This window comes from Clytia hemisphaerica, unplaced genomic scaffold, assembly GCF_902728285.1.
Source record: "Clytia hemisphaerica strain Z4C2 unplaced genomic scaffold, Clytia hemisphaerica genome assembly, whole genome shotgun sequence".
NCBI lineage: Eukaryota > Metazoa > Cnidaria > Hydrozoa > Leptothecata > Clytiidae > Clytia > Clytia hemisphaerica.
This window is the reverse complement of record NW_027103417.1, coordinates 178483-192908: the sequence shown is the minus strand read 5'-3', so window position 1 is coordinate 192908 and position 14426 is coordinate 178483. Positions and strand designations below refer to the sequence as shown.

The 14426-nt window shown below is 33.8% G+C and overlaps 2 protein-coding genes across 2 annotated transcripts; both read right to left on the bottom strand.

Moving 5' to 3' along the window:
- Positions 1–353: 353 nt before the first annotated feature.
- LOC136797660 (NEDD4-binding protein 2-like 1) lies at positions 354–5567 on the bottom strand. The gene is made up of 7 exons (XM_067054244.1): positions 5204–5567; positions 4887–5021; positions 4354–4419; positions 2935–2993; positions 2183–2271; positions 1709–1785; positions 354–1180 (listed from the first exon to the last, which is right to left on the bottom strand). Exons 1-7 carry the CDS (start codon positions 5341–5343, stop codon positions 1033–1035), a joined length of 714 nt encoding a protein of 237 aa, XP_066910345.1. The 5' UTR covers positions 5344–5567; the 3' UTR covers positions 354–1032.
- Positions 5568–5702: 135 nt separating this feature from the next.
- Positions 5703–12568, bottom strand: LOC136797659 (uncharacterized). The gene is made up of 11 exons (XM_067054243.1): positions 12440–12568; positions 11114–12054; positions 10454–10570; positions 9718–10288; positions 9451–9479; positions 9093–9252; positions 8802–8870; positions 8460–8518; positions 7440–7528; positions 7047–7123; positions 5703–6365 (listed from the first exon to the last, which is right to left on the bottom strand). The coding sequence occupies exons 2-11, from the start codon at positions 12051–12053 to the stop codon at positions 6245–6247; spliced, it is 2232 nt and encodes a 743-aa protein (XP_066910344.1). The 5' UTR covers position 12054; positions 12440–12568; the 3' UTR covers positions 5703–6244.
- Between the last annotated feature and the right edge of the window lie 1858 nt (positions 12569–14426).

Genomic DNA, 14426 nt, shown 5'->3' with positions numbered 1-14426 from the left:
ACAAAAGAAGCCCTTACACGGCTGAAGAAGGAAAAAAATTGACGTAAGACTTAGAAGAATCCCTACGTCAGTTGCGTCACTACGAAAAGGGGCGTCACCCAGTCGACATTGTTGAGTAAAATTCATACAGTGAAATCTCTATAACTCGAATAAGCTGGGGAAAACAAATTTGTTCGAATTTTGAAAATTTAGAGTTATGGACATTGCTTTATAAGGCATTGGTAACTGAAAGGACCAGAAGACTTGTTCGAGTTAAAGAGACATTCGAGTTGGAGAGGTTCGAGTTATAAAGACTACACTGTAAGAAATGCAGATCTGTTTGGTGTCAACAAAACGAAACAGAACACAAACAGGACACGATCGAAAATGTTTTATTTACATCACTGTACAAAAATGTAAATAGATGATGAATATAATGAATATAAATTGAAATCCTTTAGCCATCAAAAATCTTAAGAACAAAAAGAGGACAGGAAAACATGTTCAGGACAAGAAGAGAAAAAATCTTGATTTCGACCGTGTTATCGTTTTAGATTTTAACTCTAATGGAGAGTCTGGTCCTGGAAATGTCCTACATAATATTCTCAAATTTAAAGATCAGTCATTACAAGTCTTTGTTTTTACAGATCGATCATATAAGGCAAGACTTTGTAATGATTACTAATCGATTTAGTTTTTTTTTAGATTCGATCACCATAATTGAATTCAACTTTGATTTCTGTTAAACTTCCTAGAAAGGGTTCCCTGATGAGAGACTCGAATTAAAATTAAATGGTAAAATGACTATACTAAATTACTAATACCAAATGTATAATATTTTAAAAAAGATTGATGATATAGCATTACATATATAATAAATTAGAATATGTATATAAAAAGTATGGTAAAATTCAATTAATCTACTGCACGTAAATAAGAACATTATGGTGTAAAAAAACAACGAAATATGACTTACAATATCTCGATTACGTTCTGTTCACGTTGCCTTCAAAACTTTTGCTCAAAGGGTTTTGCATCGGGAAGTATCGAGGACTAATCTTCTGAAACCGGAGAACTTTTTTTCTTTTTCTGATAAGGATTCTCACAATTTCTGATATCGTCGAGTTTGACGTTCCTTTGGTATCGTTTCTTCATCCTCTTGAGATCATCCACTTTCAATGTTTGATTCTTTGAAGACTTTCTGTAAAGGAGTAAAGAGGTACCATAAAGAATTAACTAAGAGTTTAAGGTCAATTCACAGAGACAGTTTCAAGGTGTATTCCATTGGGTTTAAAAGCCGAAGGCTGGAGAGAAATCTTCAAAAAAAAGTGAGCCTTAAGATTTACGCCACTTTTAGGATGATGAATTGAATCTAGTGCTTTCTTTGTTTTCAAATGGCATATATTTTTTAACTCTGGTGATGAATTTCACTTTCAATCTGGCGTTCGTGTGAAAACAATACAAGTCGCGCGCATGGTAGATAGGTGGCTTCATTTCGAACCAAAGAGTTTCATCTCAACCCCCCCCCCCCTAAGGGGCCAAATCAAGCTGCACATCATCGATATTAAAACATAGTGAATGAAAACAGCTTCAATAATATTTCAGTGAAACTTTTTCTTATGTGGGACAAATACTCCACACCACACAAGAGCAAGCTCACAGACAAAAAACCTTTTAATCAATTTACTACATCAATTATCAAAAATACAATTTCGACCCCAGCACTTACTGTAGACAGGTTTCAACGGTGAATTTCCAGTCTGTTGTCGGTTCAACTATACTCACTTGATAACCGTATTTGTCAGCCTGAAAAAAAGAAAAGAAAACCAAACATTAAAATCATACAATGATTAGATGAAAGTCTTGAACGGTCACCAAGTTAACAGCAAATGGTTTCACCAAATATTTCTTGCAAATGTTTTTTATTGGATTTCGGGAATAACTTTAAAATAACTCTGCTCTGAAAGTCAAACTTTCGATGATATTTTAAAGGGATTGATTTTTTCGATTTTTGAAAACATATAAGCAGTGAACGTAGCCAGCAGTATAATACATCTTGATCTGTGAATCTCGCTAGGTCTAATTTGAAGCGTTCAAAACCTGTTTTATGCTTCCTGTTGACAACTTCATATCATAGACATACTTCAAAAAGCATTAATCAACCTAAAACTGTTGCGAAAACTTGTTGAACTTTAGCACGTACCATCAAAACGTATGGTTTCATTTCAAACTTTTGAGTATTTGTATTATCGATGCAAATTGGTGTGATGCATGCCTCCATGCTCAATTTTGCTGGAGAAGAAAAGTAAAAAAAATACATCAAAATCAAGAACCACCTTTAATAAGTTCTGCGATACCACCATCGTTATCATAAGAGAGTTTATGTATTTGCACTTTTGAGGACGGCAGAATGACTGAAGCGATCTGGAGTAACCCGCAGTTTTGACCCGCAAAATCTAGGACGGTAAAAGTGCTGATCTACCGTCGTTATCCAGTCAGTTAGGATCTATACAAAGCAGAAGCTAACCTTCTCCGTCGCAGAAAAAACTGATACATAAACTTGCTATTAACAACGTTTGAGGACAATAGGATAATTTGGAGCATCATGCTCACGTCTTTTTTTTTTCTCATTGGCGAAATAACATCTTAAAGGTTTTGCTTTTTAATAAGAGTGAAATCGTTTGCTTACTCATCAATTTTAATTCACAAGCTTTTTCACATTAGATTGACACAGATGTGGAGCAAAATCGGCCAGAAAGAGGAAAAGAAAAACATTTTTTTGCTTATATCAGCATAATATAACAATATGCATACACCGTCCTGATATGAAATATGTGTCTGATATGAAACGGTAACACTTATGTAAAAATAAAACCTTTAACTTGAAAACTGTTAAAAACTCTGGTAAAGAAGTCAATTTTCGACGATATAAAAAATGGAAAATCTGTTTCTTACTTCTTTCTTGGTTCCACTGATGTGCTTTTCCAATCATCTTCTTGTTATATGTGTAAACGCTAAATAAAAGATAAACAAGCAACATGCTGAATGGACCTACCTGATGATGAAATTTAGATAGCAATGCGAAAAGAAAAATGAAAAAAATCAGTCAGAAAATATAGCGTTTAGCGAAAATACACAACGCAATAAATTCATCATTGATTGTTGATGGGGGAGAGAGGAGGGTTGTAGGGAAATGATAAATAGGAAGTTGTGGTTGCAAAAATCTGTTTTATTGACAATTGAATCATGCTTGATGGTGAGCATTGTTATCAATAATGTTTTTGTGTGAAAAACATAGAAATATAAGGAAAAAATCCAATGAAAATCTGCAAAAACGGCGATTTCCGGCATTTTCCGCCGGAAAAAATTTTTTCACAAAAATCTGACTCGGCCATGTTTTGGGCATTGTTAATACGCATCTTTGAGCAAAAAATCAGAAAAAACTAATGATAAAATCTCGAGAAAATGCCAAAAAAACAGTTTTCCCGGCATATTTCCGCCATTTTCGGCCGGAATTGAATTTTTTTCGAAAATCGGGCTCCGTCACAATTTAGGTATTGACATTTTGCATCAGTGTGCAAAATTTCATGAAAAAATATAAAGTACAGCTCAAGAAATTCAAGAAATACCGTTTTTCCGGCGAAAATCGGCTGTTCCGGCGATTTTTAGAAAGTTCCGGCTTCAAAATCAATTTTATTGAAAATTGAAACATCTTGATGGTGGGCATTGCTATTAATAATGTTTTTGAATGAAAAACAACCAAATATGGAAAAGTCAATGAAAATCCAGAAAAACGGCGATTTCCGGCATATTTCCGGCATTTTCGGCGGAAAAAATTTTTTCTCAAGAATCGGACTAGGCCTGTTTGCATTATTAATACGCATCTTTGAGCAAAAAATCAGAAAAAACTAATGATGAAATCTCGAGAAAATGCCGAAAAACCAGTTTTTCCGGCATATTTCCGCCATTTTCGGCCGGAAAAATTTTTTTTTCGAAAATCGGGCTCCGTCACATTTTGGGCATTGCCATTTTGCATCATTGTGCAAAAAATTAGAAAAAACTAATGAGCCGATCCCGAGAAAAGCTGGCAACAGACGAACGAACGAACGAACGGACGAACGAACGGACAAGGGTTAATTTAAAGGACTACCTTAGGTAGGTCCAAAAAGATATACAAAACTATGTGCAGTTGTCAAAAGAAAAAGAACTAGGACTAGAGCCAGTGTTTTGGCAAGTGTAATGTCCTACAATTTCGGTCCAATTCAAACCCAATCGAACGCATTAGAGAGAGAAAGAGTTAGCCTGGATATCCAGACTGTATACTTTTATTTTATTTCTTGGCATTCAAATATTTTTCAGTAAAAATGTTTATACCCATCTTTCGTAAAGAAGTCATCAGTAGCCAGAATCACACCCAAGGTTGCATCATTCGTCAATTCCCTGAAATAAAATACAGAAGAATCGGTTAAAACCGCACTGCACGAGAAAAATGACAACCTCCTTGCATTAAGGAGCGAATATAAATTAATTTTGCAAATTGAAAGGACATTTAAAGAACCATAAGTGGTCAAACCAAGGTTTTTCGTATGAGACGGAAAACGGATTTTACACAGCAGTTTTAGGATAATCTTGAAATTTCGAAGAATTATACAGAATTTTGAAACGGAAATCCCTCTTTAAATTTACTTCACAAAGACGGAAATTCGTCTGAGACGGAAAAAGTTTAAACACTGAACCATAATATAAAAAACTCTATTTCACGAAACATTGGCCATAGAAGCCAGGGTGAACATCAGCTAAAAAACCTTTCCGAATAACCCTGCCTAGCTTGGTGAAAGTAGTAACGAGGATGGACACGTTAAAAAAAGCATGCCATTGTACCAAACCTTATATAGTTCAAACCTTACATCGCTCTCGTAGTTTTCCCACTGCCTGGTAAACCTCTGAGAATGAAAAGTAGTTTGCTACTTGATAGAATGTCTTCAATACTTTCCATTGGTGCAGATCTACTGGATGATGAGGACGTTGACGGTAAAGAGCTCCTTGAAAATGATAAAAGTGAGGTAAAAATATGAATCTTATTTGTGAAAAACATATCTGAATATATCGTTTTGTCAACGCATTATATGCGTTCTTTGTCAATGTAAATACTGCGCGATACTACAAAATTGCCAACCGAGATAATCAACGATTTGTATATCCAGGCTTTGATTCAAATACTCACATGTTTGAAGCTCCTCCTGACGATGATGTTCCTTGACCATGACCAACATTTGAATAACTAGAAGTTGCCATACTCATTGATAGTGGTGGTGGTTGATAGTAGCCGCCCATGAAGTCATCGCTTGCATCTTCGGTTTCCATAGTAACAGCAATAACAACCAATCAAATTCGGTTGTATGTGAGAAATGATAGGGATATATTTTATGATCGGTGTAAAGTCTTTTTATATATAAACCATCATTCCCTAATCATTCTCGTATATACCGTTTACCCATCATGTTAGATTTTTTTTAAAGTTTCTTCATTTTTGTTGTACTATGTGTTTGTTTTTGATTTACTGTTTTGTTTATTGTGAAATCTGTATAAATGAAAAGAAAATGATTAAAGGTGAAATTATGATTGAAAAATAAATCGGTATTGGCCTTATTGAGATTTCAAACCTTATCGTAAACATACAATAATATGACACATGCAGACGACACAGAAAATATAGGTAGTCGTTGTAGTACCCTCATGTCGGGTATGAGATGTAATGTATTTTTGAATATAAAATATAAAATGTTAATTAAAATTCAACTTATAATACAAAATCTTATATAGAAATATCATTTACAAAATTTGCAAAGGAAAAATTACACCCCCTAGAAAAAAGACAATGAAAAAAAAGAACTACGAATATTAACGAATTGCTATATGGCATTTTGAGACCACCCAAGAAAGCTATTTGTTTTTTGGATGTAATACATTCCAGCTCCGGCAGGTGCTACTTAAATGCTATAAAACCGTCAACCGACAACCGATGAATATGTATTTTGAGCCTTCCATAACATGTCAACCGTTGACATTGCATATCAATGACACTATAGAGAATGAGGTCCGAATTCATCTCCTGGTGATCTCAACAAATTGTTGCATCTAAAAATGAAAGCTGCAGTAGGCCAAACTTATGATGAAAATTTCAAAATCAGACATTTTGATCGTGTGCTCAAATCTCAAATTAAATGAAGACCTTCCAATAGATCGGGTTTTTCTAAGCTTTCAATTATCTTCTGTTGAGTGGATTCTCACAATTTTTAATGTCTTCAATTTTAATATTTCTTTGATATCTCTTCTTCATCTTTTTTACGTCTTCCACTCTCAATGAATGATTCTTCGAAGATTTTCTGTAGAAGAATAAATGCCAAAAAAAAGAGAGTTTACAAAAACAAGTTTACAATAAAAGAGAATAAATTCAGAACATTCAGCGGGACTTTTTCATGGTCAAAACTTGCAGCCATTCATACAGACCCACTGGGAACCCTTCCCACTGGAAAATTGGCCTAAATATGGTCCTTAGTGGAAAATTGTACTCTTATTTTGTCCTCACTGAAAATAACCAGATAAGCAAATCCTCACTGCAAAATATTGTGCTATTTTTTCCATCCAACTGAATTTTCTGACTTGTAAACAAAAGAATTGAAATCCCCAATCATGAAAAAGCATAGGATGAGTTAATTTTACTACCACTGGCTCAAAGAATCCTACCGGGTCTGTGAGAAGGGGGTGTATAGTAGGTTACAACAGATGATTTTAGGTTGGTTTTATATGTTTATATGTTTATTTGGCCGTATCATATCAAACTGCTATCTGTGTATAAAATATCATATACAATTGAGTCTCCATAACTCGATCACGCTCGAGGAACAAAAATTTGTTCGAGTTAAGGAAATTTCAAGTTATAGAGTAAGGTTTATGAGGCATTGTTAACTGAAGGGACAAGAAAATTTGTTCGAGTTAGGAGAAATTAGATCTTAAGAGGTTCGAGCTAAAGAGATTCTACTGTGTAATGATTATTGAAAACTTACTGGTGGCAAATCTCTGCATCGAATCTCCATTCTGTCGTTGGCTCCACCAAATTCACTTTATAACCATGTCTTTCAGCCTGAAGTGAAAGAAATGTAACAAAACAAAAGTCGGCTTTGAGAATAAAACTCATCCACTTGGAGATTCGAGACCAGTAAATCCAGTTTTTAGATCACTGTTTACTATTTACTATTTACAACACATGCAGAATGTGGAATGGTTGTTCGATAAGCTAAAACACCTGATTGATGTATAGGAGAACATATTTGACAAATCCTTTTTTATTACTGTCAAAAAATAGAAGATATTCAAAACCGTGTAAAATCAATAAAAGTTAATGGGAAACTGAATATTTGTAAATGTTGATGATAATAAAAAAAGACATAATTTCATACCATGAGAACGTAAGGTTTCATTTCATACTTTTGAGTGTTTGTGTTATCGATGCAAATTGGCGTAACACCTTTCTCCATATTCGACTTGGCTGGAAAAAAAGCAGAAAAGCAATGATCAAAGAATTCGTCAAGAACATTCAAAGCTTCAAAAACGTGTACCACCCTGGTGGATTTAATGGTCAATAATTGATACAAAATCTTCAAGCTACAATTTACAGCCATTCTTCCAAAGATGCTTCACACATTGTGACCAATTTTTTACTTAATTCGAATTCGATACGTTTGCCATATCAATTTGATGAAAAAAGAGAACAACATTTGTTTAAAAAGCAAAAGCTTTTCGGTCTTATGCCATCATCAGTGCCATTGTAGATAGTAAAATCAGAACTCAAAAAAATACAAATTTATCAGTCTAAAAACGATTAAAGTCATTAAAAGTCATTAAAACTATGTTACACTATTACGATATAAAACGAGCCGTTTTAAATCTAGCTGGTAGTTTTTACTGGCTGTCTCCCGAACAATCGTTGAAATGGACAGAATTTATGATCAAACAAAAAACCCAAGTTAGTACTGTTAGGTTTCAAATAAACGCCCCCGCTTATTTTTGAAAACATTTTCAGCCAACGAAAGATTAGTCTCTTATTTTGTTCCAAATAGCCTGCTTTTAAATTTATAATTACCTTATTTTCAAACCCCCCGTCAATTAGGTGCCAACCGTTTATTCCAACTCTCCCTTGTTTGTTAGACACCTGAGAGTAACAACTCGTTTGAAAAAATAACAAAATCTACAAAGAAGTTATCTAATCTAATAGCGAAGAAACGACAACACCGAAAAATACCCCAAATCATCGACAGTGATCCAGAGTATAGGTTTCCTACCTTTAAAATGATAGTGATAGTTTTCTAAATGATGTTGTCGAGCTTGACGAAATGATAAAAGAATACGTGCAATAATGTAATCAGAAAAATGTGACATTCATTCAAAACAAAATCCCAAAAGGTTTTAGAAAACAATACCTCTTTGTTTGCACGATTCATGAGCATGTTTAATTTTACTCTTATCGAAAGTGTAGACACTACAAAGTAAAAATGAAATGATTATCTAACCAAATTATAATACTAAAATACCACTCCCCTTTTTAGAAAGATTTCTTTCCTCCCAAGTTTAGCCTCTTATGCTGTGTGTTTCAAAAGACTTTATTTTCCGTACATTTTTAACAAAAACGACAAAACTATCAAGAGTAAATAGTAGAATCCATTGCTTTAAAAAGGAATTTTTAATAGGACTAAGTCAAACTTGTCAAACCCCGACCTACAATAAGCAGAGAGTTCAAATCGTCGCAAAAATACAATACTTACCCTTGTTCGTTGGTAAAATAGTCATCAGCGGCTAAAATGACACCCATTTCTGCATTGTTTGTCAAATGCCTATCATTAAGAAAACAAAGAAACGTGTCATATCACTCTATGCCAGAATTAGAGTTTCAAAAACTTTCCAGAAGAAAGATGAAGTTTTGAAAATATTTTGGACGACGATGCTTTTTTTAATAGGTTGCTCAAAACTTTTAGACTCTCTTATAATCTCTCCAATTGAAAAATTTTGTTACCAGGCAACAGGTAAGTTATCGTTAAGGAAAAGTGAAACATTACATCGCTTTTGTAGTTTTTCCGCTACCAGGTAACCCTCTGAGAAGAAAAAGTAGTTTTGCACTTGATAAATCCTCGATACTCTCTGGTACGATCGTAGCAGCAGCTTGGTTTTGTTGAGCAACTGCAGGCATCGATGTTGAAATAGATTGAACGGTCCTTTCTGAGAAATGGAAAAACAGGTTTGAAAGTAGGTAAATGAGATTCGTTTTTACCAGGGTCTAAACTTTCGAATAAACTTTTAATTTTGAAGTTTCTATATTTCTGAAAACAATTTAATTTTTCAAACTAACAATAATTGAACATGCGATTGTATGTATATAAATAATGATTTAAAATGGAAAACAAATTAAATTCCTACCCTCATCGTCCTGTGTTTCAGAACAGAATCTAAAAAGAAAAAGAAAATTAGAAGAAAAAGTATTTGCAGTGGTAAATTTGTAAGCGGAAATTATCAGAACTTTTGTATTTATTCCCAAATAGACGTATATAGAGGAGACCTTACAAAAAAAAGTTAAAATCATAGATGGTGAAAAACACTGAGAATTTTAGTCACATTCGAAATGAAAACTTTCAATTTCTTCGTTGATTTTTTGCTTATAATATACGTGATGTGTTTTATACTTACCGCGTGCCCATATCAGGGCGTGAATACACTTGGGCGCTATTAACAATATCTCCTTCTTGTTCAGCATTAGTTGATTCACCTACTAGAGGCCCTGGCATCATCAAATGATCCAAGCCATGTGCAGCCTGCATAGCATCTCCAATGGAGAATTCTATACCTTGGTGATAACCGAAAGATGATGGTTCTTGAGTGTTTTGGTAGCTTTGGATAGCATACTCTGTAGTATCCTCTGTATCAAGAGGTGCGTAAACTGCTTCAGTTGTTGATGTTAGATTCGAAAAATGTTGACGGTTTGGAGCTGTTATCTCTTCAAGAGGTTTTTTATGAGTGTTATTTTGTGCTGGTAAAGAAGTCGCTAGGTTTTGTTGAATCCGAAAAGCTCCGTGGAAGTCAGTTCGTGGTGTGGACTGGTTGGCAATTGAAGAGTTTGCACTGCTAGTTTCCATGAATGATGATGAATAGTCCAGGTTTGAATTGCTGTTGTTAAACTCTGATATAGCTGAACTATACTGGTCACTTAATTCATCTTCTGTTTTCGTAGACTCAGGAGTTGTTTCAACTGTTTGGTTCACTAAAAGAAAACGTCATTTTAATTTTCAAATTGTGAAATAAATTCCCTCTTCTCCCTTCGATATTCTCTGTGATTTAAAATTCCTGGATAGGAAATTGACGCTAGAACAACAAACAAAAAATACAGACTAAACCAATGTAAAAGAATATAAACAGAATTGATTACCTATCCGTGGATCATTTTGCACATAGACGTCCGAAAGAACACGTTCGTCTAATACCGCCGGCATTGATTGAATGTTAAGAAGACGATTATTTTCTCGCCGATTCCTCTCTGCTTTACCTGGAAATAGAAATGAAGATTTAACATTCCAAAAGATTGGTGACTTATAGGTAGACGATACTATCGTCCGTTTAGAGGCCAGTAAACGCGGGAAAGAGTTAGGGCGTCAGGGCGGTTTACGGGAAAAAAGTGGCGGTAGAGCTTTGGAACAAAACGTACACTGTAAACATCTCCGACACTTCTTACTCCACCCGAATTTATTACGCCTTTCCTAAACTATTCCCTTTTATAGTGATCTTGTGTAGACGATAGGATCGTCTGACTTATAGGCAGAACTCACGATATCTAAGCTAAATGTTTTAATTACCTTTATCTCATTCTTTTGTAACATTTTAACAAACATTTTGTAACAAAGTTTTTAACTTTTCACATGCAGTCTTTTAGATCATTTCTCTTGTACATTTGAACAAGTGCAGAAGCACGAAACTTTGAGTTATGTACTTTTATTGAAAGAAAGCTTTTTCCAACATTAAGATGGCACATCAAAGCTTTGCGTTTGACAATCAAAGAAGAGAGAAGATTTTACCAAACTAGAGCTCTTACATTCTTCTGATATATCGACGTTTCCTTGACGAGCTGGTGTTTGCCATTCCTGGTGAGATGAAATATCGAGTGCTACATCGCTATTACTGACGGTGGTTGATCTAGATATAGCACCTCCAGGATGTATTCGATTATTGATTGGTTCTTTCAACATCAACTGTCGCCATTTAGAACCAAACATCAACTGTAGTACTTCCATTCTCTCCTTGAGAACAATCCGAACATACATATCGCGATCTTTCCAATCACAAGTACGAATCTGGTTAGTCGAGACCAGGAAATCATTGAATGTTGCAAAGCCTTTTTGGACACCTTGCCACAGCTGTTCCCAAGACTTGAAATCTGTTAGTTGGTCCTTATCTAGAATTGCTTCGCCACGCCGGAAACACTCGTAAACTTCAGGGTCTTGGATATCGGATACTAATTCAGCTAATCGTCTGATCAATACTAAGTATTTGATGAAAATCTCTTCTTTGGAATCTTGTCCACAAAAAGTACATCTCTTTTTATAACAAGAAACACAATCTATGTGATGTTCCAGTGAACTTCCAATACAGGTTAGACATTGATGCTCTGATCTGTAACAACACCGAATACTCCTCATAAACCTCGGATTCTTTGATAACAACAATGCACAAATTTCTACAGATTCTAGTTTGTCGATTTCAATTTTTTCAGCCAAGGGATCGAACGCAAAAGTCTTTTTTCCTGGAATCACAGTAATTGTTAAGATACCATCGTTAATCTTTTTGGATACTTTCAGAATCTCTTGAAGCTTAAAATCTTCATCACCTGGACGACGCTGGATGTCTTCCCATGGTTGAGAAACGAAATATCGAAGAAGGTCTGCTAACGTCGATTGACAATTCAATAGTAAACATTTTATACGTAATTCCAAGTCGTGATGTGTGGTCAATGGTATTATATTGTTATTATTCATTCTGAAATGTAAGGAAAAACGAATTTATGGCGCTACTAAAATAAGGAAGATGATAAAGGAAAGTAATGTATGGTTTCAGTCAAGTTAAAGGTTTTATTTTTACATAAGTGCTTTCGTTTCATATCAGACACATAGATCATATCTAAAAATTGTTATATTGTGCTGATATTTAGGCAAAAAAATGTTTCTCTTTTCCTCTTTCTAACCAATCTTGCTCCACATCTAGTCAATCCAATGTGAAAAAGCTTGTGAATTAAAATTGATGAGTAAGCAAACGATATCACCCTTATTTAAAAACAAAACCTTTAAGGTATAGTAGGCTAAAACATGTTAAAGATTCAAGAATCGAAGGAAAAAGTTGATAACTATAAAGAAAGAATCTGTACCTTATAGCGTTTGATGTAATTGGCAATTCAAAAACAAAATACTGTACTGGAAATGACTGAGCAGAAAAAGATTGTTTGAAATACAGGGACTTTATTGCACGTTTTTGCTGAAGATAAGCGAAAGTTCTGTCAGCAAAAAAAAAAAAACAAAGCAACGCAAAGTTAAAGCAAAGTAAAGAAGTTTTCTAAGAAATTTTCAAACAAACCTGACAGCAGAGCACAACTTGTCCTTATTTTGCTAAGACGTGTTGTACTATCGCTTGTTATTGTTCAAAGGGGAAAACCCAATAATTCGTGAATAATTAAAACCTTTATGAAAGTTAATACTGTGGTTAATAGGAAATTCCAATATGATGACATGGGGGAATTCCAGAACAAACACATTATGTAATCTTATTCAAGATTTGATGATTCAGATACACGTTTTTTTATATAAGAACAAACTATATAAGAACATTGGCTTCGATGGCCAAAATGTTAAGAACATTTTAAGGCTTTGCAGACTCTAAAATGGCCAATTTTTAAAGAAAATGACGGGTGGTGAAAGACCAGGAACAGGACCCAGGAGGCTTCAGTTTTTAATTCTGTAAAGAAAAATGTTTGTGTAATTGTTACAATAAAATTGGTCTCTTTTTAAAAAGGTCAAATATCAATGCTTGCCACGTGTTTTGCATTTTGTTATGGATGTATCTTGTTAAATATATAACATAAAAAACAGTGGTTAATTCAATTCATTGACATGGACATTAATACACAAAATACATGTGTTAAAAAATTGATCTCATCTTTGAAAATAGCTATTCACTCGCTATACAAAATTAAAGCTGCCTTGGGTATGATAATAAAATAGTCAAAGGTTTGTTTTTATTATTATATCAAAATTTTCATTCCCCTATCTCGTATTTTTGATAAAATGAATTTTTACATTGGACATTTAATGTTTTCAAATATATAAATCTATTTTGACCATCAGCATCCTTTTATGAAAAAACATTTTGTTGTAAACTGATGAACCTTGCAATGTTTTTGTCAATATCCGTATGTATAATATTAATTTTCCATTGCGTATAATGTTTTTAGAAACATGTTTAACATTATATGTTACGGGTGTTTATTTCCGGTCTGTAATGACCTGTGATTTCGAACAAGGAAAATGGACAAAAAAATGCTCACACAATGGGGAAAATAAAAACGTGTTTAAAAAACATGATGTTAAGAACATTTTTAGGCTTAAAACTCAAAAAGTTAAGAGCATCTTAAGGCTTGAAAATTTTTGGGTGTTCTTATAACAAAAACGTGTATTCAAAACTTTGTTCTTCATGGCCTCATAAAACGAATTTTACACAGTGGTCAGTATTTTTAGAAACTTCACTCAAAATATAAATTGTCCGAAGAATATTAAGCAATTTTGAAAAGTGTAACTGTATCTAAACATAAGCATCAAAAGTTTCAAGCAATCTAATTCTGTAAAACTATCAACATTAAAAATACACAAAAAATAACTAATTGTCGTTATGCATGCATTACAAGGATCAAAACGATGCTGTACTATCTGTAAAAAAAGACGGTGAAAATCCAAATACACGTTTTTTTATAAGAACATTAAAATTCTTTGAAACCTTGGGATGTTTTTAGCTTTCTTGGGTTTCAAGCCTTCTTATTATCACCATTTTGTGACCATTTTTACCCATTTTCCTAAGAGAACGGGTTTTTTTGAGTCCACAAAGCCTTAAAATGTTCTTAACTTGTTCTTAACAAACAAGTTTCCATCGAAGGCTTATGTTCTTATATATAGTTTGTTCTTATAAAAAAAGTGTAAATACGAATAATTTGAAAAGAGTTTGAAAGTACATATTTTTTATGAAGTAGATTGCCAATAAAAATCTTTCGAAATTTTCAGGATTTTCTCATGATGTCCTTTCGTCTGAATCTGAGGCTCATTGTGTTCTTAATTTTTTCTTAGGATGTGTTCTCAAAATTGTTCTCA

Excerpts from the sequence above, each read along its gene's own strand:
- LOC136797660 (XM_067054244.1), bottom strand. The coding sequence starts at position 5,343 with ATGGAAACCGAAGATGCAAGCGATGACTTCATGGGCGGCTACTATCAA. Across the intron at positions 4,420-4,886 it reads GGGAAAACTACGAGAGCGAT|GGAATTGACGAATGATGCAA; the intron begins GTAAGGTTTGAA and ends ATTTTATTTCAG. Across the intron at positions 1,181-1,708 it reads ACCGTTGAAACCTGTCTACA|AAAGTCTTCAAAGAATCAAA; the intron begins GTAAGTGCTGGG and ends ACTCCTTTACAG.
- LOC136797659 (XM_067054243.1), bottom strand. The coding sequence starts at position 12,053 with ATGAATAATAACAATATAATACCATTGACCACACATCACGACTTGGAA. Across the intron at positions 8,871-9,092 it reads GGAAAAACTACAAAAGCGAT|GCATTTGACAAACAATGCAG; the intron begins GTAATGTTTCAC and ends TCTTAATGATAG. Across the intron at positions 8,519-8,801 it reads TATTTTACCAACGAACAAGG|TGTCTACACTTTCGATAAGA; the intron begins GTAAGTATTGTA and ends TTTACTTTGTAG.